Below are 26,182 nucleotides of genomic sequence, written 5' to 3' on the forward strand. Positions count from 1 at the left end.
TAGTGAGTACAATTTGGTATGGGGGGAGCTTGAAAGGGAACTCCCCCACTCCAGGTTGGGTAGACTCTCCCATCATGACAAGGTCTGGAGAGACAATGTGACTCTTACCCACCTGCTGAGGTCATAGGAGGCCTGCCGCAACTGCGGACCATAAGGTCCACTGAGTGCGCCGCATGTATAAGCAGACGAAGATGGTAACACGGACAGATGTGGCCCAGTAATCAAAGCAGCAGTCTGGCCGAAACACTTCGGCTACAGTGCACCATACTCGCCAGAGACATGAGAATAAGATAAACATGCAGTTCAAAGATCTCAGGAAATAACAGCCTGTATGAGCATGTGAGGTCAGAGGATAGTATTTTCTCTGGCAATAAAAGGAACCTCCTGTTGCTTTGGTGCGAGGACTTCCTGACGGAGAGCAAAGGGTCCGCAGTACTGGCAGAGAGAAGCTGGAGGATCTCATGATGATCTTTCAGTTGAGCCACAGCATCTCGCACCTTGTCTCCAAACAGGTTCTTTCCAGCACAGGGCAGGTCTGTGAGCTTATCCTGGACATCCTGCTAGAGGTCCAATGCTCGGAGCCATGCCATTCTATGGGCCCCAGTGCCCACCACTGCCACCCTAGCCGCTGTCTCAAACACATCATAGGTGGAACACACCTCATGTTTGCCACACTCAAAGTCTTGTTGCTGCTGGGGAAGGTGTTCGGCCAACTTTGAACCTACTTCCAGAAGTTACGAATGTATTGGGTCATATACAGCTGGTAGGTGGCAATCCGGGCGATTAACATCGTGCGCTGGTACACCTTCCTACCTAGGGCATCTACTGCCTGGTGCTCCCATCCTGGAGGCGCAGATGAGTGTGTACGGGAATGTTTGTCCTTCTTGAGGTCAGACTCCACCACCACTGACTGGTGTGGGAGCAGACACCTCTCAAATCCCAAGGCCAGTTGAACCAAGTAGACTGTGTCTGTCTTATGATTCACTTGAGGACCAGAGATGGGTGATCCCACATCCTGAGGCGTAATTCCTTAAAAATATCATGGATGCGTATAGCCTTTGGGGCATCAACGAACAGGAGAACCTCCAGCATCTTAAGGCGGGCATCCTCCTCCAAAAGGAGCTGAAAAGGGATGGACTCAACCATCGCCTGTACAAAGGCTGCAAAGGTGAGATCATCCGGCGGGGACCAGTGCCTCTCGTCTGGAGAAGATGGATCCGATTGGAAGGTTTCCGGAATCCTGTGAAGAAGACTCCAAAGTACCATTCCCCCAGGGGGTGTCCTCATATACAGAAACACAAACATAGAAATGACAGCAGAAAAAAAATAATCGGCCCATCCAGTCTGCCCAGCAAGCTCCCACACCTATCTGTTTCACCAACCACCAAGTTCAGGGCCCTTGTTGGTAACTGTTTGATTCAAATTTCCTGCCATTGATGCAGAGAGAAATGTTGGAGTTGCATCAAAGGTGAGCATAAGGCTTAATGGTAGTAACCGCCGCATCAAGCAAGTTACCCAGATGCTTGTTTACCCAGGCTGCACAGATCAATGCCTTGTTGGATGTTGTCTGAATGTAAATCCTGTTTTCCATATTTCCCCCTGCCGTTGAAACAGAAAGCAACACTGTTTATGCATTCAAAGTGATGTATCCGGCTTAATTGGTTTAGGGTAGTAACCGCCATAATAAGCAAAGTACCCCTATGCTTATTTGTTTACCCAGATTGTGAAGTTCAGTTCTTGTTGGCTGTTATCTGAATGCAAATCCTCTTTTCCCCATTTCCCCTTGCCATTGAAGCAGAGAGCAATGTTGGAGTTGCATTAACCTTGCGAAGACTTATCCAGTAAGGGTAATAATCACCAGGTAGTAACCTCCACTCCAGTAATCCACCCCCATGGCTCTTCTCTTCATTCCCATCCTCTAGCCTTTATGGATCCACAGTGTTTATCCCATGCCCCTTTGAAATCCTTCACAGTTTTAGTCTTCACCACTTCCTCCGGAAGGGCATTCCGGGCATCCTCCACCCTCTCCGTGAAGAAATACTTCCTGACATTGGTTCTGAGTCTTCTTCCCTGGAGCTTCAAATCGAGACCCTAGTTCTACTGATTTTTTTTCCCAATGTAAAAGGTCTGTTGACCATGGCTCATTAAAACCTTTTAAGTATCTGAAAGTCTGTATCATATCACCCCTACTCCTCCTCTCATTCAGGGTATACATATTTAGGTTCTTCAATCTCTCCTCATAAGTCATTTTATGAAGATCATCCACCTTTTTGGTCACCCTTCTCTGGACCGCCTCCATCCTGTCTCTGTCCCTTCGGAGATACAATCTCCAGAACTTAACACAGTACTCCAGGTGAGGCCTCACCAAGGCCCTGTACAAGGGGATCATCACTTCCTTTCTCTTATTAGATATTCCTCTCTCTATGCAGCCCAGCATTCTTCTGGCTTTAGCTATCGCCTTGTCACATTGTTTTGCCAACTTTAGATAGTTAGACACTATCACCCCAAGGTCTTTCTCCTGCTCCTTGCACATCAGCCCTTCACCCCCCATAAAATACGGTTCTTTCGGATTTCCACACCCCATATGCATGACTCTGCACTTCTTGGCATTGAATCTCAGCTGCCATATCTTTGACCACTCTTCCAGCTTCCTTAAATCCCATCTCATTCTCTCCAATCCTTCCAGCGTGTCCACTCTGTTGCAGATCTTAGTATCATCCACAAAAAGACAAACCTTACCTTCTATCCCGTCCGCAATGGCGCTCACAAAGATATTGAACAGGACCGGTCCCAACACCAATCCTTGTGGCACTCCACTTAACACTGCTCTCTCTTCAGAGTAAGTTCCATTTACCATCACACATTGTCTTCTGTCCGTCAACCAGTTTGCAATCCAGGCCACCACCTCGGCACTCACTCCTAAGCTTCTCAATTTATTCACAAGCCTCCTGTGCGGGACCATATCAAAAGCTTTGCTGAAATCCAAGTAGATGGGGGGGGGCGCTCTTCTGCCGGCAAACAAGATGGCCGCGTAACACCCTCGCTCCGCTCCCGACACGACAAAAACCGCAGCGAAACCCCGTGTTAACCACGCTGTGCCTCTCAAAAGTCGGCGTATCGGCTGCCTTAAGCTACCAGGCACCTTTTTGCGATGGAGACGAAAAAAAAAGCCGTCGATTTGAAGCACTTCCAATTCAGTAAGCTGCCGCCGGATCTCGGTGAGGACCACGAGGCAGGGCCGGAGCAGGCCGCAGACACCGCGCCCGCGGCGCTGATGCAGGTACCTGTTTCCCCCACGGGGAGAAATTCAGATTGGGCTGCAGCCACCTCTCAGCTTAAAAATGAAATTCGTGGCTGGTTTATAGACTTCCGGGCCGACTTAAAGACCCATAAGCAGGAGCTCATGGCCTCAATGGCGGACATCCGCGAAGACATTGCAGGCCTGGGACGTAGAGTGGATGAGCTGGAGAACAGGGTGGACGCCCATGGGATATCCTTAAATAAAGTTGCTAAACATCAGGGTGCCCTAGAAGAGGATATTGGCACTATACAGGAAAAATTAGAGGATCTTGAAAACCGATCTCGGCGGTGCAACATACGCATTCGGGGGGTACCGGAGACACCCGACTATAGTGATGCCATGAAAACTGCCGCCTCTATATGCACCTATATTCTAGCTCAGCCTCAGGACGCAGGAGATTCCGCCGCAGGATCCCTGACTGAAATCCAAGTAGATGACATTGAGCGCTCTTCCTCGATCTAATTCCCTAGTCACCCAATCAAAAAAGTCAATCAGATTTATCTGACAGGACCTTCCCCTGGTGAATCCATGCTGCCTCTGGTCCAGCAATTCTTCTGACTGTAGATAGTGAACTATCTATTAGTGGGGAAAGCCTAGGACTTCTGGGCACAGTGGAGGTTGATGCCTCCTCTCCACAGGGTCTCTTCTGGAGCATCATGGTAGACACCGGTGCCGTCCCGAGTCCGGTGCCGATGCTTCAGAGGCTTCCCATGGTGCCTGGCCTGGTCTTTCCCCGGAGCTCAGGGTGGAGATGAACTTGAGGTCATGGAGCACAACGACACAGAAGAGGGCCTATCCCCAACCCCTCATTCCCATGAGGGCCCTGGATGGGGAGTAGATACCAATGGACCCATGTCCATTGGTTCCCCACAGCCCCTATGCTGGAGTTGAAGGATCAGATTTTCTGGATCCAAAGAGCTTCTCCATTTTGTCTAATCAAGCCTGACAACCCTTGGGGGGTCATTTGATCGCACAGACAGCACCCCCTGACGTCATGTGATGCCCTCAGGCAGAGGGTACAGATCTCATGTGGATCCTTAATTGACATGGTCCACGGGCACTGAGGGGCATCTAAGAAAACCCGAGAACGCCATGAAAAAGAAGCCAGCGAGCGGTCAATGACCAGCGATCACAGGGGAACTACAATGTCAGGATTCTACCGCAAAGGGGAAAAAAAAAAAACACAACTTACCATGCCACCCTATCGAAGCGCTGACAAGGAGAAGGGGACCCAGTGCAGAAAAATACCAAGAATATAACTCAAAAGAGCAGAGCTCCACAACCATGAGGCAAACACTTCGTGGAAAGAGAGACTGAAGGGGGACCCCGCGTGGACGTGTGGATAGTGGCATGCTCAGTGTGCCAGTCAAAGTTCTAGAAACTTTGACAAAAGTTTTCTGTGCCGGGCTCCATCTAATGATGTCACCCATGAGTGAGGACTACCATCCTGCTTGTCCTAGGAGAATGCTATTGATGCCATAGCTCTCATTTGATGAACTTTCACTGTCAGTTACTTGTATTTCTGCCAGTCCATAATAGTGAAAAATATAATTTTGCAGCCAACTGAAGAGCTCTTTTGGCAACTGCAATTCCCATCTGTTGGGTGTCAAGAGAGAGAAAACAAGATAGACTATGTGGTTCAGTTCTTTTCAAGAAGTAGAATAATGCTCTTTGGTAATCCAATGTGAGTAAGGCCTGTTCTCCCTTGTGAGTATGAGATTTGGGGAAGAAAGTTGGCAAAATTTATGGACTGATTTAAGCAAATCGATATACCTTTTGGGAAAAATTCCACATGAGTTTATAGGACTGCTCTATTGTGGAAAACTGTAGATATGAAGAATAGGTTACTAATTCTTGAAGTTTACTTATTCTGCATATTGAGGTAACTATTAAGAACAGTACTTTCCATGATACATATTTCTGCTTTGATGACTCCATGGGTTCAAAAGTTGACTTCATAAACTGTGAAAGGATAAGGTCCCCGGAAACTTCCTAAGTGGAGGCTCTGTTTTCCACATGCCTTTCATGAATTAAGAGACCATGGAGTGTGCGATACTGGTCACTCTTCTGCAAAAAAGCTGATATTGCATTCAGGTGTTACCAGTGTGAACAATATTCTTAGACCAGAAGATGAAAGATGAAACAAGTATTGAAACAGGCTCTATGGATCAAATGTGAAGGGATTATAACTGCTTTATAAGATTATAATCTTTTCTACTTGAATCCACACAATTTCATAATGGATTGTTTTCTTGATGAAATAAGGATGTCTTCCAATTCACTGGGCAGCTTTAGAGAAGATACTAATTTAAGCGCAACATCTATGCTGTCAGCATAAAGGAAGGAATGTTAGAGTGAATTTTCTCCCTATTCTAGGCTATTAAGGAAGGGGTTTGACTGAGAAGCATTGGCAGTTGTATGGGAAGATAGTATAGACAGGAATACCATATTTGCTATGGCCATGAAGTAGTTGTAAGAATGATCTTGGCTCCATCCAGTTTCACCGTCTAATGTGTTTGAGATTAAAAGAATGAGTGGGGGAAGGAGGGGTAGGTGTACATGAGGCTTATATCCCAATTCAGCATGAATGCATCTGAAACAATTGTGAGGTTGCTTTATCTTCTGGCGCAGAAGCTCTAGAGTTTGCTTTTGGCTTCTGTCACAAAGATCTATTTCTGGGATCCCCCATTTTTGATAAGCAATGACTACTCGTGTGGTTCCATGCATCAACTGAGCCTATCAGCAATCCTGTTTTGGATTTCTGAGTTTTATATGGCCAATAATTTGACTTATTGAGCTATTGTCCAGTTCCAAATATTTATCAGTTCCTTTCAAAGGAAATAAGATTCCATTCCCCCCTGTTTATGTAGAACACCATTACTTGTCCATTTGAACCAAGGTCACTTTTTCCTGAAAATTAGATATTGAAGGCTCTTAGCACTTTGTAGATAACTTTTAAATATTACTGATTTATCAGATATGGGCTTTTCCGCTATGACCAAGTCGCCTGAGAGTGGTAGCCAAGTACGTGTGCTTACCTCCCTACCCCTGTTTGAGGCCTCTGTTGTCAGGACTATTTGATTCTGTGATACATAACACATCATAGGCCACAAAGGTTGACTAGAGTGAGGTCAATATGATTTGTCCAACAACAAAGTGCACTGCTGATCAATTCTGCAATGGTAACAGGATGCAACAGGGGTTATGTCAAATTGATCCCAATGGAATCTAAGTGCACACTGAATGGGACATATTAGAAGATAAGCAAATGGTGCAACATGGACTAACTACCAGAATTAATCTTGCTAGTGTACTGTGTCTGTTGGGAAGGTCACTAGATGCTATATTGTGATGGAAGAACATTTTTCCACCTGGGTGTTTATCAAGGCTTCAATGAAGGTGAAGGATTGAGCTGGGTTTAACTGATATTTCAAAATTTATGAGGAACCCCAGAGATTGTAGAGCAATTCCACTTTCCAGCAATTAACTCTTTAATAACCAGGGAAGGAAAAATGAAGATTCCTTGTTTTTGGAGATGAACGGCAACCACTATTAAACACTTTGTGAAGACTAAAAGTGCTGCCGAGAGGCCAAATGAAGTATTTTGTTTTGGTAATGAGTTGCGTTTACTACAACGCATAGGCATCTTCGTGGAGAGATGTGCATAAGCATCCTTTATATCTAGAGAGCATAACCAGTTCTTCGCATTTATCAAGGGGAAAAGGGTTTGGAGAGCATTTATCTTGAATGTTTAATCGGTAAAGCAATTTGTTGAGGTACCGCAGATTTAATATAGGCCTTAACCCTTCCAATTTCTTGGGCATTAAGAAATATCTGGAGTAGAATCCTTTGATCTCTTCCTAAGGGACATTTTCCACTGCTTTGCTCCTGAGAAGATCCACTTCCTGTTACAATTGGGATGAGCTGAATGTTTTGATCAGGTGCAGTATGATTGTGCAATTTGGTGGCTTTATTTGAAAATGTAGACAATATCCACTTTTTGCAATGCTGCAAATGCAATTGCTTAGTCAACTAGGACTCTTCCCCATACAGGTAAGGGGAGGTGTGAAAGATTGGGTTTACATTCTTCAAAACCTAGATGCTTCCTTTGGTTGGTTAGAACAGTGTTTCCCAACCCCCTTCTGGAAGCACACCTATCCAGTTGGATTTGCATACCCTGGGATTCTCTAATGTATGCAACTCTTTCTCAAGCATACCCACTATGGATATCCTGAAAACCAACCGATTAGGTGTGCCTTCACGAGAGGGTTGGGAAAGGCTGGGTTAGAAGGCTGTGGCTGCTTTCCTTTTGTTTTGGCTGTTGAGTTTTCCATCTTTGGGTAGAGATGGTTCTACCAGAGAAGAGAGTAATATAGTCTTATATAGGCTATCTAGAAGAGGTAGGTTGTTCCACTGTTGCTGATAATAGTATTTGCAAGGTGAACAATGACCTTCAGTAAGTGTCTCCTTGACTTTTTTCCTTAAATTCTAAGTTGCACATATAACATCTGCCAGTACATCATGCACATAGTCCCAGAGACCACTGGTTCTCAACCATGCCATTCTGCTGGCTCTGACTACTGCCACAAATGTTCTAGCAGCCATATTGAAAGCTATGGATGGCAGCTGGAGTTCTGGTGCCAGGACCTGCAGATGGGATTTTATGCACAGAAAACATGCTTTGAGAAAAGGGATGGGAAAGCAGCTTTTCCTCTGACCCATGCGTTTTCCAACAGCGCCAGATCTTGCTACCTCCCCCAGAAGCTGGCCTTGTCTCTGCTGTGGGCCCAGAGGACTCTTCCTCCTGCAACCGTGGTTGCTGCTTTTTCTAGCTCAAATTTTTTATGCACACAATCTTGCTTTGAGATGTATTGGAAGGTAATAAAATAAATGTAATGTGAGCCAGAAGAAGCTGTGGCCATGGCTGAGGAGGCATAAGCACGGAAGTTATTTTTATTTTTGAGGAAAATGCAAGCTTCTGTGCACATATATTTCTTCCCCCTCCTTCCAAGTTAACATTTTATTTTTATTTATTTATTTAAAATTTTTATATACCGGCATTCATGTTGCAAACACATCATGCCGGTTTACATATAACAGGGGTGTACAGTAAACAATTCAATAACCTATTTGTGTAGAAGGAAGCAGTTACAAATAACAAGGTAATAGAACTGGGAGGAGAGAAGAAAAGAAAGAGAATAACATTAGGTATAGGTATTTACATTAGTAATAACATTTTTACATGTGGAAGTGGTGCACTCCACATGTGCACTCCACATGTGCACTCCACATGTGCACTCCACCTATGAAAAAGGCTGCGCACACATTTTAATTTCCGATGCAATAGCATACCATTTGCTTAGTGCACTGGGCATTACATTTTTTCTGCATGGGTTAAAAAACACAGTTTTACCATGCACCTTATTACCTTTTCAAAGAAAAGGCCCAAGGTAAGAGGGAGAAAAAAGCATCCACAGCATTTTAAATATCTGATTTTGATAGTAGTTCTTTCAGTATTTACAGAGCTCTCAGCAACAGGATTCATTACCATCTGCTGCCCAGCTTTGATGTGACAATGTGAGCTGATTTTCTGTACTGCCAGTCCATTTCCTCCAGGACTCCAGAGAGAAATCGCTCCAATGCACCACAGGGCTGGCTCTGTTTAACACAACAGGTTCCTGGCCACAAACTGTAAAACCTGCTGTCCTCTTAAATAGACAGGAATCAAAAAATTGTGATCATACACTGAAAAGATGGAAGTAGCTCATAGAAGAGCTACCAAAATGGTAATGGCTTGTGACACAATGGGTATAGAGATCTGAGGAGGAAAACATGTACTATCTAGAAGAAAGAAGGAAAATATATAAACACTGAAATATCTGGCAGGCTTCCATATGATACACAAAGGTGGCATTTGCTATAGAAGAACTCAATCATGATCAAGTTGGAAAGGAGGCGGCTCAGCAGATGCCTGGAATAACTTACTAATGGGCTGATTCAGTAAATGTTGCGGGAGAGCGGGCGAGCGCCCGTTCTCCTGTGCACGCGATTCAGGGGGGAAGAAGATACAAATTAGGGCCCGCAGTAAAAAGAGGCGCTAGGGACACTAGTGCATCCTTAGTGCCTCCTTTTTGACAGGAGCGGCGGCTGTCAGTGGGTTTGACAGCCAATGCTCAATTTTTCCGGCGTCGGTTCTCGAGCCCGCTGACAGCCACGGGTTCGGAAAACGGACACCGGCTAAATTGAGCATTTGTCTTCCAACCCACGGGCCGCTGGCCGATTAAAAACAATTTTTTTTAAATTTTAGATTTTTTTTAAATTTTGGGGCCTCCGACTTAATATCGCTATGATATTAAGTCGGAGGGTGTACAGAAAAGTAGTTTTTTCTGCTTTTCTGTACACTTTCCTGGTGCTGGCAGAAATTAAAATGTGCAGCTTGGCTGCACATTTTACTTTCTGTATCGCGCGGGAATAACTAATAGGGCCATCAACATGCATTTGCATGTTGCAGACACTATTAAGTTTCGGGGGGGTTGGACGTGCGTTTTCCCCTTACTGTATAAAGGGTAAAGCTAGCGCGTCGAAAATGCGCGTCCAAACCCGGGCTGTACTGTATCGGCCCGTATGCTATATAATGTAGGGATTCACCAGTGAGTAGGTTTATCAGACTGTATACGTAATAGACCAATATATCGATGTTCTAAAGCACGCAAAAATCGCATAAAGGCTGCTTTGTGTGCTAAAATCACTAATAGTGCATTTTTAATGTGATAACTCACATTATTTGCCCTTTTAGCATACTAAATTGTTTTCTTTGCATGATTTTACACTTCCAAATTTCACCTACATATATAATTGAGAATGCAAAATTATGCAAAACAGTTTATTAACTATAAATGCATAGTAAAAGTATACACAAAACATAGCTTTGCAAATGCAATTTTGCAAAAAATTAACTACACCTCAATGAGATGTAGTTAAAGCTTTAGCCCAGAAAGTGTGCACCAAAACTGTGCGCGCTATTCTGCTACCAGGCTCATATGCATAGAAGTCCCGGTAGCAAAATAGCAAGCACTATTTTGCAAAAATAATCGTGAAGATTGGTGTATTTTAGTATAAAGGCCTCCCCAACAGGTCATCTTTTATTGACTGTGGATATGTAGCAGGAAGGGGTAAACTGGTCCTTGAAAACCACGAGCAAGTCTTATTTTAGTAATCTCTTAGAAAACTATACAACACATCTAGTGCCATACGGAAGTGAAGTAATAAACCAGAATGTATTATTTTCAGGACATTCACGATGAAAGTTCAGATATAGCTGCATGCGTCTGGTTTAAGAGTCTGGTTAATTTACATATTTTATCATGTAAACCAGACCTATTTGTGGCTCTGAAGGACTGGAGAGGCCAACTTCTGGCATACACAGCTCTATTGTTCTATTTTGAATGGGCCAATTTTTGCTAGTAGCATACAGCAACAGATCTGAATATCCCCATCACTCAATCTGCGTGTTTGCGTTCAATTTTTTCTGCCAAATCTTTCAAAATGTCTAAAGATTCGGTGACGAGACTAATACCCATAATATGAGCTAACAAGTGAGGAGACTAAAATGCACCAGAAGAAAAAAAAAGTGCACCAAAGAAGTTGGATGTAGCTGAGGAAGAGGTACCTGAAGACGAAAGTGTAGCTGACTTGCCTTTGAAAAGATCGAAGGAGTAAAGAAGACTAGGAATAAGATTGGATCAAAGATACATACCAGCCTTGATTCAAAACCTGACAGTGCTGGGCCAGGTGGTAAAGCTCATCTCCACTGGGGGGCAGACCAATGCTTGTACTGAATGTTGAGGAGTGGGTAGGAGAGCTTGAGAGACAAAAAGTTGAAATCCTTGAGTGTTCTAAAACTCCTGCTTGAAAAGCAGTATGATCAAGAATCAGAGCTGTAGAAACAACATGTGTATAGTGGGCTTTCCTAAAAGGACAGAGGTGTTGGATCTGGTTTCTACTTGCCATCATGGTTTTCGAAAGCATGAGAGATCAATATCCTGAGTAGTGCTCTGAAACTTGATCATGCACAACAGATTTTTGATCTGGTACTACCAGAAAATGCATGGCCTGTTGTAAAATTGCACAACTACTGGAAGTGAGCTTGAGTCCTTGAGGCCACAGAGAATAAAAGATTTTTTTTTCAAGCTTTTTGTGTTTTTAATTTTCAGGATTTCACTACAAATTTACAAAAAAAAAAAAAAAAAAAGGGGGCAGTTTTTTAAGCAGCAAAGCAAGAACTTAGACAATGTTACATCCTGTGAGGTTTCACAATAATCCGAGGCTGTCAAACACAGAAAAAAAAGTTTGTCAGAGATCTGATCAGTGGCGAGAAGGCAGGGGGACCCCGTTTAAGATTTTCAATGTTTGTGTCGCTGGATCAAATATATAGCAGGATATGCTACAACTTAAGTGAAGTCAGGAAGAAAGGAAAGGAGACATCCCAACCAGTGCTGCACTGAACTGGACTGTTTGAAATGCAGATGTTTTGTGTGAACATGTTTAAAAGACTACCTTTGTGTCACTTTCTATTTGAACACATCTTCCAAGAAACTGGCCATACTTTGCATATCTTAATTGGACATTTTTTTTCTTTCAAAAATTGGTATCAAACTACTTGGAAATTTTTTTGGAATGCCAGATTCATGTAGCACATGCATTTCTACACTCATAAGAGTTTCAGTCATGGAAGGACCAAGGAACATCTGTTAAATATCAGGATTGCACAGAAAATGTGTTACTTAACAATTTCTATTTTCTTTTTTTCATTATAGACACATACTTGAGTTCTTTTAGGTTTAGCAAGCTAAGAGGTTGATGTAATAAAGAAGCACTACACTTAAGGGAAGATTTTAAATTGTTTGGTGCAAACAAATCTATGCCTGATTTTATAACACGTGCGCGCTGCCGCACGCATGTTATAAAATCCAGGGTCGGCGCACGCAAGGGGGTGCACAATTGTGCAACTTACGCACACCGAGCCACACAGGCTGCCTCCATTCCCTCCAAGGCCCCTCCAAAATCTGAGCGGCCTTGGAGGGAACTTTTCTACCGCTCCCTCCCACCTTCCTCTCCCTTCCCCTATCTAATGCACCCCCCAGCCCTAACTAGATCTCCCCCCTACCTTTGTTTCAGAAGTTTCAAAATGTCTAAAGATTCAGTGACGAGACTAATACCCGAGGCAGGCGTAACTTGCACGTGCTGGCGCGCCATCCCCTGACACAGGCTGCTGTGCCGGAGGACTCGGGACCGCCCCCAAACCTCCGCCATGCCCCCGCCCCCATTTCGAAGCCCCGGGACATATGCACGTCCTGGGGCTTAGGCTCGGCACAGCTTTTCGGGGGTTACGCGTGTAACCCTTTGAAAATCTACCCCTTAGCGCACTATTTTGCAACAAACTTTACTCAATTTAATAGTTTTAGATTCAAAAAGGTGTGCTAAAATGGAAGTTAAAATTAGTACACCTGTATGCAAATTCCATTTAAATGAAGAGATTATTTATTACTCATCAATGCAGGGAGGTGAAGTGTTTAATGGTATGTTTTGTTTTACACTGGAAATTCAATACCTGGGTCAGATGTAACACTAACTCATATTTTTGGAGATAGCGTTAGTCTCTAATACTGTACAAGCATGGACCTGGCCTCCAGTTCCTGGGTGCAGGCGACATGGACTCTAATCTCCATGGGTCTGGACTGGACCCTCACACCCAGGAATCACAGGTCCGAGACTATGCAGACACAGCACCAAATATTAAACCCAGGAGTTAAATTACTGTGAAAAAAAAAATATATATATATATAGAAAAATAAAACAGCCCCCCCCCCCCCCCCAAATACTAGCACTAAACATTGAAGTATCTGACTCTAGGATTCCTGTGCCAGAGGAACTTTGCCTGGGTTCAGACAGCCCCAAACCTAACTTCCCACCCATCCACCACCCCCAATCTAGACACCCTACAGGACCTTACATACTAACCTGTATTGCAGAATTGTGGTTCTGTTTGCCCTACCAACCACTTTAAAAATGAAGCCAGTTCATATGAAAATCGGTGACCTCAGCCGAACCAGTGCCATTTTTATAATGGCTCATTAGGAGGAATGGAACTGCTATTCTTCAATATAGGTTAGTATATAGAGGTCCTATAGGAGTGCCTAGATTGCAGGGGAGGGGGTGAGCAATACTGGTTCTAGGGCAGAGTCCTGACTCAGAAGGTCCCAATGCTGGACCAAAAAGCCTCCAATGTGTTAAAATTTTTAAGCCAGTAGTAAAATTAGTGCATTTTAATTTTACTACCATTTTAGTGCACCTGGCTAAAATGTTTTTCTATATTATTTTCGATGTATTTGCATGTCATTGCTCACTGCACTGGGGCTTTACTTGCACATAAAGAAAAGTTAAAACACGCTAAATTTTAGAACATCTTTTACTATTTCAGATTCCAAATGCACTCATCTGGTCTTGAATAGACTCCCACCTGAAGGGTAAGAGTTGCACTAGGGTTGGTTGGCCTAATGGTGATGCTGGTTAATGAAGAGTAAGAAGGTGGTTTAGAATAGTATGGTTTCTGCATCTTTAGGGGCCACAAAGATTTATGATTTGGGGTGTAAGCTCTGAATGCTTGGTGGGATTGTTTTATGTTTTGTCACCTTCGCAAAACCTAACATAATTGGGAAAAAGCGAATAAGATTTCCCTACATACTCGCCGAGTTGAAACGATGGTTAAGCTTCTCCACTGGACTTACTGATACCCCTTGTTCTATCACAAATTCTCTCCCACCACGTCGGAGCTATGTTGGTGAGGCTGTGGTCGCTCTGGCTCCTACATTCATGTTTGGTGGACCTGTGACTTTGTTATGACTTTCTGGTGCTCTGTCCTAGCCTCTTACCACTTAATCATGGGTAAAGAGCTGGTGCTGAAACCAGAGCTTTGTTTATTGGGGTTATGGAGGGCTCGTACTCTTACCAGGGCACAAAGACGCCTTGCAGATCATCTACTGCATGCAGAGCGTGTCACTATTGCTCTCATGGGGAAATCGGCTCCTACTCCTTGGTGCTGGAAGAGTCAGGTCCATGAAATAGCTCAAGTGGAGAAGCTTACATACATGTTGAAACGCAAGTTACTGTTGTTCGACAAAGTCTGTTCTCCTTATTGGAATTATTGTAATTTTCATCCTTTCTGAAGTCCTTTGACTTGTCCTCACGGGTGACCATGTATTTTTCTTAATGTTCTCTTTAGGTTGTAATGTGCTCTCTTCCAAAAGGTGAGGGGTGGGATTGGCACGTTTTGTTGTTCTATACGTAGAATACTAATTGTTTGTATTATATACCTTAAATATTCAAATAGAGAGTTATAAAAAAAAATGTCTGTAAACTTTCAAGCAATGTATGTTAAACTGTCTAGTCGAGAAATGTGTATCAACTGGAACTGGCAAGGCGTAAGTCCAGGGTACTAATTTCAGTGGAAATGGGACTGATGAGAAGGCAGTCCATCAAGTCATGACTATGCCTATATGCTGGATTGGCAATGTGTGCGCACAGAACCCAGCTTGCTGTGAAGAGGCAATGGAACATTAGATTACAATAAGAACTGGATGGAGAAGGAAGAAAATAGGCATCTGGCATTCAGTACATGGTTTCTGTGTACTGATGCTGGTCAGGGCTCAAACTAATTTGAGACACTACAGATGCCTCATTTTTTTATTCTGCCTCACCCACTAAATACTGATGGTAAATGTCCGGGCACTGTCGCCAGTTAAAGGGGTAACCCCCCCCGAGCAGGAGCAGGCTAAAGCCTCTCACCCTCCCCTCTCCCACACCCCTCTCCTCTCACACACACACATTCACTCTCATCTGGGCGTTTACTTCACCGCAAGCAGAGCACACTCCATTCACGGCACACGGGACCTTCCATATTTGCCGCAAACTGTGCACCAGGGCCTTCATCTTCGCCGCGAGTGTCCCACAGCACACACGGGCCTTCTTCATGCGCTACGTTCGTGGCATGCCAGGATCTCCTCTGCCATTTTCTGCGCGGGTGGGGGAATTCTGGGCAAATTCCGCACTCCGCAGTAGCGCAGTATCCTCAGAGCAAGAATGCATGCATGTGGGGGCATATGTACATGTGATAAAATATTTGGGTACTACAGTTTTGGAAGAGTGCTGAATCTATTATTTTGACCATTATTAGGAGGCTGATGCCACTTGATTTTTATTGGTATCATGAACAGATGTGCATCTCATGTTTTCACATTATCAGCTAGTACATAATGGCTATATTTTGGAAGCATGAATCTTCTCCTTTGGCCTATTGGTATAAATAATTCTTTGATACTGCTTTAATAGAAAATTTGACATATATAAAAAATGATACGGCTAAAATATGAGAAAAATCCACCATTTTGGTCTATCACTCTAGATAATCTATGCACAGTATTTCTTTTGAAGCTCTGAAGTTATACTGTGTTAGCTGCATATTTGTCATGTGTTGTGTCAGCCTATACTACTTCAATAAAAAGTTTAAATAAAAATCGGCCAACTTTTGAGTCAACCAAGTTGCCTCTCGGCTCATTTTCATACTTTTGAAAGAGCTCCAGTCATTTCCACCTTTCCCACAGAAAGGCAAGGAAATTGCAGCATCATGGCTGCAAAAAAATGCTCAAAGATATTTCCATGCTAAATTAGCACTGCGCAAGAGAAACCGTCAATCTATATTTCCACTTGGCTTTGACTTAGCATTTGTGATGTTTAAAATCAAAGAGAAAAATGAATCTCTCTTGCTTTTCATTAATAGAATCTATCTCCTCACCTCCTCAGGATCTCTCTTCTCACTGCAGCCTTCAGCATTACCAGGGTCAAGCAGATCAGACAGACTTTGCTCTTCCTTATTTCCATATCCAGTGTAAACAACCACACATGTTCCTTTTTTTGGTTCTACTGACACAATAGTAGCTGGATAGGAATTTCCATCCTCAGACCAAACTGCAGTGCATGCATCTCCGACTTGCCACTGCAATAAAAAGACCCAAGTTAGCTAAAACAAAGTCAGGCTTTCACCAACCTGCAGTTTTCTCTGCTAGCTTCTTTAGGTAAAAGTCTTGAAACTTGTACGCCAGGTGTTCCAGGCTTACACTAAAAACATGCTTCTACTGTAGCATTACCAGTGGTAATTTTCTAATTTAAAAAGGTACCAGGCTGGATCCAGCAGTGACCTACCTTCCATTTTTTTTTCCTAATGTAGACAAGAAAGCTAGTTAAAAAAAAAAGTTCCAGGTTGTGTACCTAGCAGAAAATCACCGAGTACAGCAGTTAAAAAGCATTAAAAGAAATATTAAAGTATCATAGTAAGCATAAAAAGTATTTCATGTGCAATCAAAGGGTGGGAAGCACAAAACAAAATAAATCTGAATTCAGATACAGAAAGGTAAAAAAATTCTCCAGTTTCCTTCCCTTGCTTCTTATATGCAAATGTACACTGAAGCAGCCTCATCTATTTGTAAGATATGTGTTTCTTTGAATCTCTAGAGTAGCGTTTCCCAACTGGTGTGCACCATGGCTGGAGTGCAGCGGCTGCAGTCGCATTTCCTGCTTCCCTCCTGGCCTGCAGAATGTCCTCCTGCCAGCAGGGGGCGTGGGAGGGCAGCACTTATTAGCAGCTGCTCCTGCTTCCCCTCTGCAACAGAAACTGCATGGGGCTCTGTAGGCTTGTGAGACCTGCTGACTCCATGCAGTTCAGATTGCAGAGGGAGGCTGGCAAAGGAGGAAGAAGCAGCACTTGATAAGCCTGCACCCAGACTTTTGTTGTTCAGGGATTGGAGGTGGAGTGGAGAAAGGGACAGATGAATGTGCCACAGAAAAAAAGGAAAGGTGATGATGCCAAGGAGATGGGGGGGGGGGGGGGGGGTGGGGGGAAGGGAAGTTGATGATGCCAGGGGTTGAGGGAGAGGAAAGAGGATGATGATGATTCAAGAGGGTAGGAAGGAAAGGTGGAAGGAGAGGGAAGGTGATGATGATGCCATGGAGTGAGAATGAGGGAAGGTGATGCCAGGGTGTGGGGGGAAATGAAAGACTGATGTTGTCAGAGGGGGAAAGGAGTGAAAACAGAGGGAAGGTGATGATGCCAGGGGGCGAGGGAGATGGTAAATGATGCCAGGGAAAGGTAACAGAAGGTGACTGGCATGGGAAGTGGCAGGAGAGAGAAGAGAACGTGCCACGGGATGAAGAAAGAGGAAAACTGATGCCGGGGTGGAAGAAGGAAGGAAATGCCAGGGGATGAAGGGAGAAGGGTGGAGGCAGAGGGAAGAAGATAATGTCAGGGGAAGAGGGAAGATGATGATGGGGGGCTGAAGGGAGAGGGGAAGTGATTTATTTATTTAAAAATATTTCTGTATTGTCATAACAATATATATTGATGCGAGGATTGGGGAAAGAGGTGGTGGAAGGTGATAATGATGCCTGGGGAAGGGGGAGAGAGATGCAGGGAGAGTGAAGGTGATGATGCCAAGGGGTGAGGGATAGGGACGGTGATGATGATGTGAGAGGGAGGAGAAGAGATGGTGATGCCTGGGAGTGGGGGGAAAGGGAAGATGATGATGCCAGAGGTGAGGAGGTGGAGAGAGAGAGACTATGCCGCCGCCAGCGGGTGGAGGATAGGAGTAGAAGGAAAAGGAAGATAGTGATGATGATGTCAAGGATGAGGAGGTGGAAAAAGAAGGTGATGATGCCAGGGGTTGCAGGAGAGGGGTAGAAGGAAAGGGAAGGTAATGATGATGCAAGGGTGGGGGAAGAGGTGGTAGGAGAGGGAGGCTGATTGATGATGGTGGGAGATGGAATGTGATGATATGAGGGTTTGGGGGAGAGGGGTATAAGGAAAGGAAAGGGAAGGTGGTGACAATGATGCCAAGGATGAGGAGGTGGAGAGAGAAGGTTATGCTGATGTCAGAGTGAGGGAGAGGGAAGGTGATAATACGAGGAAGAATGGAAGAGATGGTGGTAGAGGGAAGGTGATGATAATGCTAGGAGGGATGGGGGACAGGGAAGGCAAGAAGATAATGCCAGGGGACAAGCATGATTATGATGCTGGGGGAAGAGAGAAAGGAGAAGGTGATGATGCAAGGGGTAGGGGGCAAGAGGAAAGAGAAGAGAAAGTGATGATGGGAAAGTGGGTGGTGTGCCACAACAAAGTGACCCCTGTGCCAGGTGTGTCATGAATCAAAAAGGGTTGAAAACCACTGCTCTAGACTGCCAAACTCCTCAAGTTTTAATTCCAGCACTAAAAACGCATATGGAGTAATCTCAGACCATACAACCTAAAGCTGCTAGAAATGCTTTTTCTTATGTGGCCCAAAAAGAGACGACATCTCACTGACTGGAAAAGAGGACCACTCTGCCCAAACTAGCATGAGAGGTTACCCTATATAGCACAGGGCCTATTAAACTTAGTTAAAAATGAATACACTCACACATTCCTACTCAGAATGTGCTTAATTTTATATTACAGGAAACAGATCACCAAACCTAGTGCAGTTCATCCAAATAAGATGACAAAGTACGCAGGATAAAAGACTGAAATGCCAATCAATCTAATACTCTGACGCTTAGCATGAAGCATGAAACTAACACACTGCGTCTTCCTAGCTAAGGCCTCATATCCATTACTGAAAGGAAAGCTTAGAAGATTAATTATATGCTCTTAAAATAAAATTATTAAAAATAAAAATAGATTTTAAACTAAAACTATGGTCTTAAAATCTTAACTATTTCTGGTGGCACTTGTGGTGAGAATTAAAAGGAATGAGAGAGCCGAGCTAAGACAACCTGGGCCTTCGTTTGCAGCTCATCTAGGCCTTTATGCTACAAAATTCAGAGGTGTTCACATACAAATAAAATTTCTGTGCAATACAGCAAATTATCCTCAAAGCTGGCAAGACTACATTTTTCAGCATGAAAAAAAAAAAAAAAAAAGCTACTGGGGGCCAAATATCTCCAGAAAACCATTTATATAGCTCAGGAAGCTTGCGAAACAGAAGCCGTTAATTTTTTTTTATCACCATTTAGTCTTTCCTCACTGCTGCTCAGCAACCACAGTAGCAACCCTAAAAAAAGCAATAGTAAAATCTCACAAAAGCTGTTACCTTATTAAACAAAGAAAATTACAATGTTCCAAACTGTACCACACAAATACATCAAGCCACAAGCTGCAGGTCCCGATAATTAAAAAAAAAAAAAGTCTTAAGACTATATTTAGTCACATTGGTTTTTTTCCAAACTTACAAACATAGGCAAGTAACACAAATAAAATATAAAATTACAAATACATGCAGTCATAAAATAAAATCACAATACAAGCAGTAAACAAATCATATAAAAATAATCTCAAAATGAATTATATATATATATATATATATATGAACAAGCATCTCTCCATGACTAAACACAACAACATACAGAAAACATTGTATTAGACCTTGCTCAGACACTAGAAGCTTATTTGCTTGTCTCTAGCCTGAAAATGTGTGGTATGATGTGCCTGACATGTGCAATGTTAAGAAAACAGGAACAACTTTTTGGCTCAGTTGATTGAGACTGCCTTCTGGACGCTGGGATGCGTGCTCTTTGCTCAAGGTGGGCCTGTGGTTTGTTGGTCTCACTAGTGAGAAGCACGTGGATCTTTCTCCTGGCAGTCATTACAGCCTCTGTATGACTCCTCCACAAACAACAGAGCAAAACACAACTTTTCTCCCCTTGTGTTTATTTTTCAGGGTTAGCTATGCAAGTATTTTCAAGCTGGAAATTATTTACTTGCTAAGGAGAAAGAAAAAAAAAGCCACCTTTTTGAATGGAGTTGCACCACTTTTCTTTCTGCTTTTATTCTTTTTGTTATTTTTTCGTTTTGTTCCTGCAGTTTTTTCTTGTATAATTGAAGGATCACTGGATTCTCCATTCTTCAGAGCATTCTGCAAAAAATAACCAACTCATCAGTACGATGCTGAAAGCATATATCCTTTGGGAAGTTTTACAGTATTTAAGAAATATTACAAGGTTGCTGTCAATCCTCTGGACTTCTGTTAGGCTCAACCTGGAAGATCATATTTGCAAGAAAAAGATTATTGTTCTACATAGCTGAGAAACTGACTTCTCCGTTCACATTTCCTTCCCTGCTTCTCTTGCTTCTAACAGGCAAGATGGCTGTAAAGCAGAAAAAGATCCCACAATTTCATGAATGCCCAGCGACTTACATTGAGCTGGCTGTACTTGCTGGATACAAATGAAAGACTAATTTGATCTATGTGAAAAAAAGAACCAGCTGAGAATCTGTTTTGCTCCCATTAGTTCCTCTTTTGTGTACCTTTCTCCAATGAGAAGACCAACTTTATTTTTCCCCAATTAGGCTCAAGATTATTTACATATAAAAAAGTTCTCAAAAGTGTCAGTGTTATTAGTTTGATAGGCTTTATCAATAAACTTAGAGTTTAATATACAACACAAAAAAGAAAAGATAAAGAAAAGGGAGATACCCCTAGCTGATAACATAGTATCTGATTTTGTGAAGTAACTTTCTCTCCTTTCATGAGGGATTTTCTGATATTTTAAAGTAAAATGTCAGAATTGTACAAGTGGTTAGTAGCTTGCTACTTGTACTAAATTCCTCTTTGCCTTAATATAATCCGCTCTGAAGTGACTGAAAAGATGGAATATAAACTAAATAAATAAATCTGATTGGCATAAAGCGGATATCATCTTATATATAATCAGCATTGGTTCCCTTAAGGTAGCTTCTTGAGGAAAAAAAATGGTTCTCTTAACATTTGTTCTTAATTTCTGTTTTATTAGAGAAACTGAATCAGGGATCTTCCAGGCTTAAATACAGCTAAATTAATGGATGAATTTAAATATTTAGGTATTTTCCTAAACAGGTGTATTCAAAACGTGATTAATATAGATGCGCCTGTGACAAAAACAGGGAAAACTTTACATAAATGAAATAGTCTTTTGCTATCTCTATTAGACAAAATTAACTTGACTGAATTTGGCCTGAGGAACAACTTTAATTACACATTTTCTCATGCTCTTCTGTATTTACTGGACAGGGTGTTTTGTAAATTGGACAGTCTGTACACCAAACTTCTATGGGGGGGAAGGGTGGGAATGCTACTGATTAACATGCAGGAATTTACAATGACCCATAATAGAAGCAGGTTAAAAATTGCTTCCTTCAGACTATACTATTAAACTTTTTTACCTTGCTTGCAGGTCAATACAGTAAAGTGCAGCCGCGGTTACCCTGTTTCTAACCCGCCTTTTACTCACAATTTGGCCGCATTAGCCCAACCCGCGATCCACTTTCCCCTTTAACCCATTCTTACCGCCTCTTTAAATCAATGAGTAACCCCTTCCGCCCGCGGCATGTATATGAGAGATGTAAACGATCGGATTAGCTATTCCCCCCCATTCAGTAACGTGCGCCCCGACCATCGCCTTTTTAACCTGCAGTTTTGCCGCGCGTTTAACCTGCTAACTTACCGCCTACCCTTACCCCTGCGTTAGAGGCAGGGGTAAGGGTAGGCGGCAAACTTTCCCCCAGCCCTCGCTCACCTGCCCTGGCCGCGTCCATGGGTGCTGGTCTCCGGGGCAGCCCAGTCCTCTCTACCCTCCTCCCGAAGCAACGAAAGCAAAAAAGGAGAAAAGCGACATGTGAAGTGTAACTTACTTTCTTGCACCGCGGCTCCCCTGCCTCCCGGGGACAGCCGGAGGCCATGCCCTACACAACCTCCAAATCGTTAAAATATAACCAAGCCCCCCCCCCCCCCCCCCCCCCCGTTCTGGTGTTCTTAAAATTGCACAGTCAAGCCGCCCCCTCTCTTCCCTTCCTCCCACCCACGAGAATTTACAAGATCGCAGCACCCCCCACCCATCCTCTGACCTTCCTGATCCCCTCGATTCCTTACATTAGATTGACAGGAGCAAGGGATTCTCCACCTTGCTTCCGGTGCCGAAAGCGGCCCCGCCGGCAAAGATGGCTGCCTGCATGGGCCCTCTGACACGATCGCTCCAGCTGCGGCCACTTCTCCTGCGCGCATTCAGCCTGTGCGTGCAATTTGGCCGTAGTGACGTCACACCTTGAGCGGCCAAATTGCACGCACAGGCTGAATGCGCGCAGGAGAAGTGGCCGCAGCTGGAGCGATTGCGTCAGAGGGCCTGTGCAGGCAGCCATCTTCGCTGGCGGGGCCGCTTTTGCCGCTGGCTGTCCCCGGGAGGCAGGGGAGCCGCGGTGTGTCTCCGGAGGAGGGCTGCAAGAAAGTAAGTTACACTTCACATGTCGCTTTTCTCCTTTTTCGCTTTCGTTGCTTCGGGAGGAGGGTAGAGAGGACTGGCCATCCTGAGCGTGGGAGAACCGTCCACTTCCTGGTACCTGTCATTTCAAATGTCATTTGAAATGACAGGTACCAGCGCACCCAGGTTACTGTATAGGCGCTGAATAGCACTCTATACAGTAAAATGGATTGCGTGGGCCTAACACTTAACAGACGCTTCTTGGACGCGACTTGCATTTGCAAGCTATTTAAATACAGTATCGAGCGGTAGGTGAGCCGGACTGTGCGTGCGGCAAACGCGGGTGCGCCCGGCACTAAAGCAGCTCTTCCTACTGCTCCTTACTGTATCGGCCCATTGATGTGCTACAGCAGATGTTAATTTATTTATTTATTTATTATTTTTATATACCGACATTCGATCTCAATTGAGATATCACATTGGTTTACATTCAGGTACTGTAGGTATTTTCTCTATCCCCAGAGGGCTTACAATTTAAATTTTTGTACCTGAGGCAATGGTGGGTAAAGTGCCTTGCCCAAGGTCACAAGGAGCGACAGCGGGACTTGAACCCTGGTCTCCTGGTTCATAGGCTATTCCTCCTCCCCTTTTATATTAACAGTACAGAGGTGCTTGATGGGTATATAATTTACACTTTCAAATAATAGAAGGACTAGGGGGCATTCCATGAAGTTAGCAAGTAGCACATTTAAGACTAATCAGAGAAAATTTCACTGAACGCACAATTAAGCTCTGGAATTTGTTGCCAGAGGATGTGGTTAGTGCAGTGCCCATCATAGCTACTTTGGAAGCGTCTTGTTGAACCTCATTGGGATGACTGTGCCATTCCAGACATCCCTACAGCGTAAATTGTTTTTTTGGCCCCACAAAAGCACAGACTAAGAAAGCGATTCCCCTGAAGAGGAGACTGTTTCCCCAGAAGAGATATCAGATTCTAGTGATCCTTTGCTCTGAACAGGCTTTATCCTCAGGAAGCTTTTGGGGCCTCGACGCCCTGAAATCCTTGACCAGCTTTTTCAAATCTTCCCCAGGCAGTAGCTTAATATTATCCATTTTTGAATAAGGCAGTAATGTTACAAAATGTGGAAAAAGTGACGGGGTCTGAATAATTTTTGAATGCACCGAGGTATCCAACAATTTATAGGCTGACCTAAGGCGGAGGTGAATGCACTCTTCCGCATCCAGAAGTGGCTGTGGATAATTATTTCACCTTCAGTTGGATGAAGGAAAGGTTTTAACGTTTGTATACAGTTATGTACATCTCACTAATTTTACATGGCGTGATAAGAAATCTTTGCACTTAACATGGAGCTCTAATAAACTTTCTTTCCAAAAGTGGCAAGCAGCCTGGGATCCTTCCCTGGAGGCGTACTGGAATAAAATTGTTTCCTTTGCTTTTTGCAGGGCAGAGTCCACAACAGATTGGAGTAATCGGATTTAGTCCAAATCCTGAATTCTTTGTTCTCTATACTTGAGATCTAACTTTCATGCCATAGGTTTACAAGAGATGGGGTTTTCCCACATTTCATTTGCAGCTGTTGCAGGATATTATGAAATGGGATAGCTGCTGGTTGATGGAATATCTAAAAATTGAAGATCAAAAGACCTCTGTCCAAAGATCTTTGTGTGTACATTCACTCCAAGTGCTTTTCCCAATTTATCCAAACATTTTGAATAAGACAGGTAGGTCTTCCTGAGTATAGGAATGCACTGGAGGCTCTGAAAATGGGTCAGAGGGTATTCCTCTTAATCCCTCCTCTGAACCAAGGGTATGGGACCTCTGATCCAGGATCTCAATGATGAAAGCAAATCAGGGGGAGGGGGGGGGGGAAGGGAATCTCTCAGCCACACAGAGGGGAATAGCCTTGGTCAGCAAACTCTGGACAACTAGACTCCACTGCAAGTGAATGAGATGAAAAACTACCTCCCAGCGGGGATTCTGATGATTTATTCAACCGAACTGGGGACACAGGGACTCTGTCCTGTGGGAATGCGCTAGCTATACTAGCGAGGAGAGGGTAGAAAGCACCTTCCTTTTCCTTAGCCAAGGTGGCAAAGAAGCTTCACCAGCTCCACTCCTTGGTTGAGTAGCTGACGTGTCCTCTGACCTGGTATGGGCGATGGAACATCTTCTTCAGAAACTAGAATAGACTCTTGCTTTTGAATGGGAGGTCTGTTTGAGGTAAGAGGTTCAGACAAAATATTGGATCTGGCATCCTTAACCATAACCCTTCGGCCAGTAAGCTCATTGGAGTAAGGGTTTTAGTGAATGAAAGGGATAGAGGTAATACATCTCCCTCTGCTCCTGACCTAGAGTGACCGGCAGAAAGCTGTGTTCGTATTTCAAAATGATGTCCACGTTCTAGGGCTTGATGCATCATTTGGTGAGCTGATAGCATTGAGGCATTTAGCTTTGGCGCTACCAGATGCTTCAAAGTCTTTGTTGTCACATGCTTTGAAGGCATTTTCTTGCCATGCTTCAAATGCAATGATGATAGAACCAAGCATGCATGTGCCCATGGTACGTATGCTGATGGCATTGGAGTTCCATGCATTGATAGGGTACCGTTTATCAATGGTGCCAGTGTGCTGTGTGTCAGTGCACTGTTCAACAAAATGCCATGTGTTGACAGCATCAATAGGCTGAACATTGGCGGCACAAATGCAGCATGCATTGACAGTGCCAATGCACCACACTTGGAAGACCTATGCGTAGGAGTTGAGTACGACAACTATCAATGCTTTTTTTATGTTGGCTGCTCCAGCGGCTCCACAGAGTGATGCCACATCTTCTTCCACGCAGGACGGTCAGCACTACTCGACCCCAAGATTTCAGCCTCTCTTACCAAAGGGGGAGTTTTTGAAGAGCTCCAGCTCAACTCTTTTCAAGGTGAGGCAGATGATGCTGCATTGTGAAAGAAGGATCAACTGTGATTTCTAAGAAACATATGCTGTTCCTCCACTTATGTTCTTATTTGCCCTGGCATATTCTTCAACTCTGGTATTCGATTTCTCAGTTCCTGCCTTTTTCCGGGAATATGCATTTTCTCCCAGGCCTGCAGACCCAGGTGTTTATTTCTTGGGCTTCGCAAGGTTTGAAACTGATAGCTCATTTATTAGATGATATGGGACAGGTGAAATCATTTTCTGATTTGCAAACGGAGTTTGCTTTGGAACATAAATATTATTTTCATTATTTGCAAGCCTGCCACTATGGGGATTACCGACTGGTCTCATGAGCATCGAGAATTTTTATCTAATTTATTTGACATTGAAGACCCGGTCCATCTCACAGATTTCCTTTTTATATAGACAGTTGAGAGGACGTCAACCTCGCATTACATTTGGGCAGCTGATTCGGGGTTGGGAAAGGGAACTTGATGTGTCTTTTACAGCTGACCAATATGTACAATGTTTTAGAAGAATTTGCTCCATTACTGGTAGGATGGATCTTCGACAAATGCAATATAAGTTTCTAATGAGGTATTACATTTCACAATGCCTGGC

General features: G+C 43.7%; 1 protein-coding gene across 3 annotated transcripts in view; it reads right to left on the reverse strand.

Annotated features, from left to right (window-relative positions):
* Positions 1 to 26,182, reverse strand: part of LOC115074755 (survival of motor neuron protein-like) — a 109,593-nt gene that overhangs the window by 68,703 nt on the left and 14,708 nt on the right. For all 3 annotated transcript variants that reach the window (XM_029574520.1, XM_029574539.1, XM_029574529.1), the window contains 2 exons: positions 20,173 to 20,298; positions 16,152 to 16,352 (listed from right to left, as the gene is read on the reverse strand). In XM_029574520.1, coding sequence (XP_029430380.1) covers positions 16,152 to 16,352; positions 20,173 to 20,298 — 327 coding nt within the window. The remainder of the gene's footprint in view (positions 1 to 16,151; positions 16,353 to 20,172; positions 20,299 to 26,182) is intronic.

This window comes from Rhinatrema bivittatum, chromosome 1 (genome assembly GCF_901001135.1).
Source record: "Rhinatrema bivittatum chromosome 1, aRhiBiv1.1, whole genome shotgun sequence".
Classification (NCBI taxonomy): domain Eukaryota; kingdom Metazoa; phylum Chordata; class Amphibia; order Gymnophiona; family Rhinatrematidae; genus Rhinatrema; species Rhinatrema bivittatum.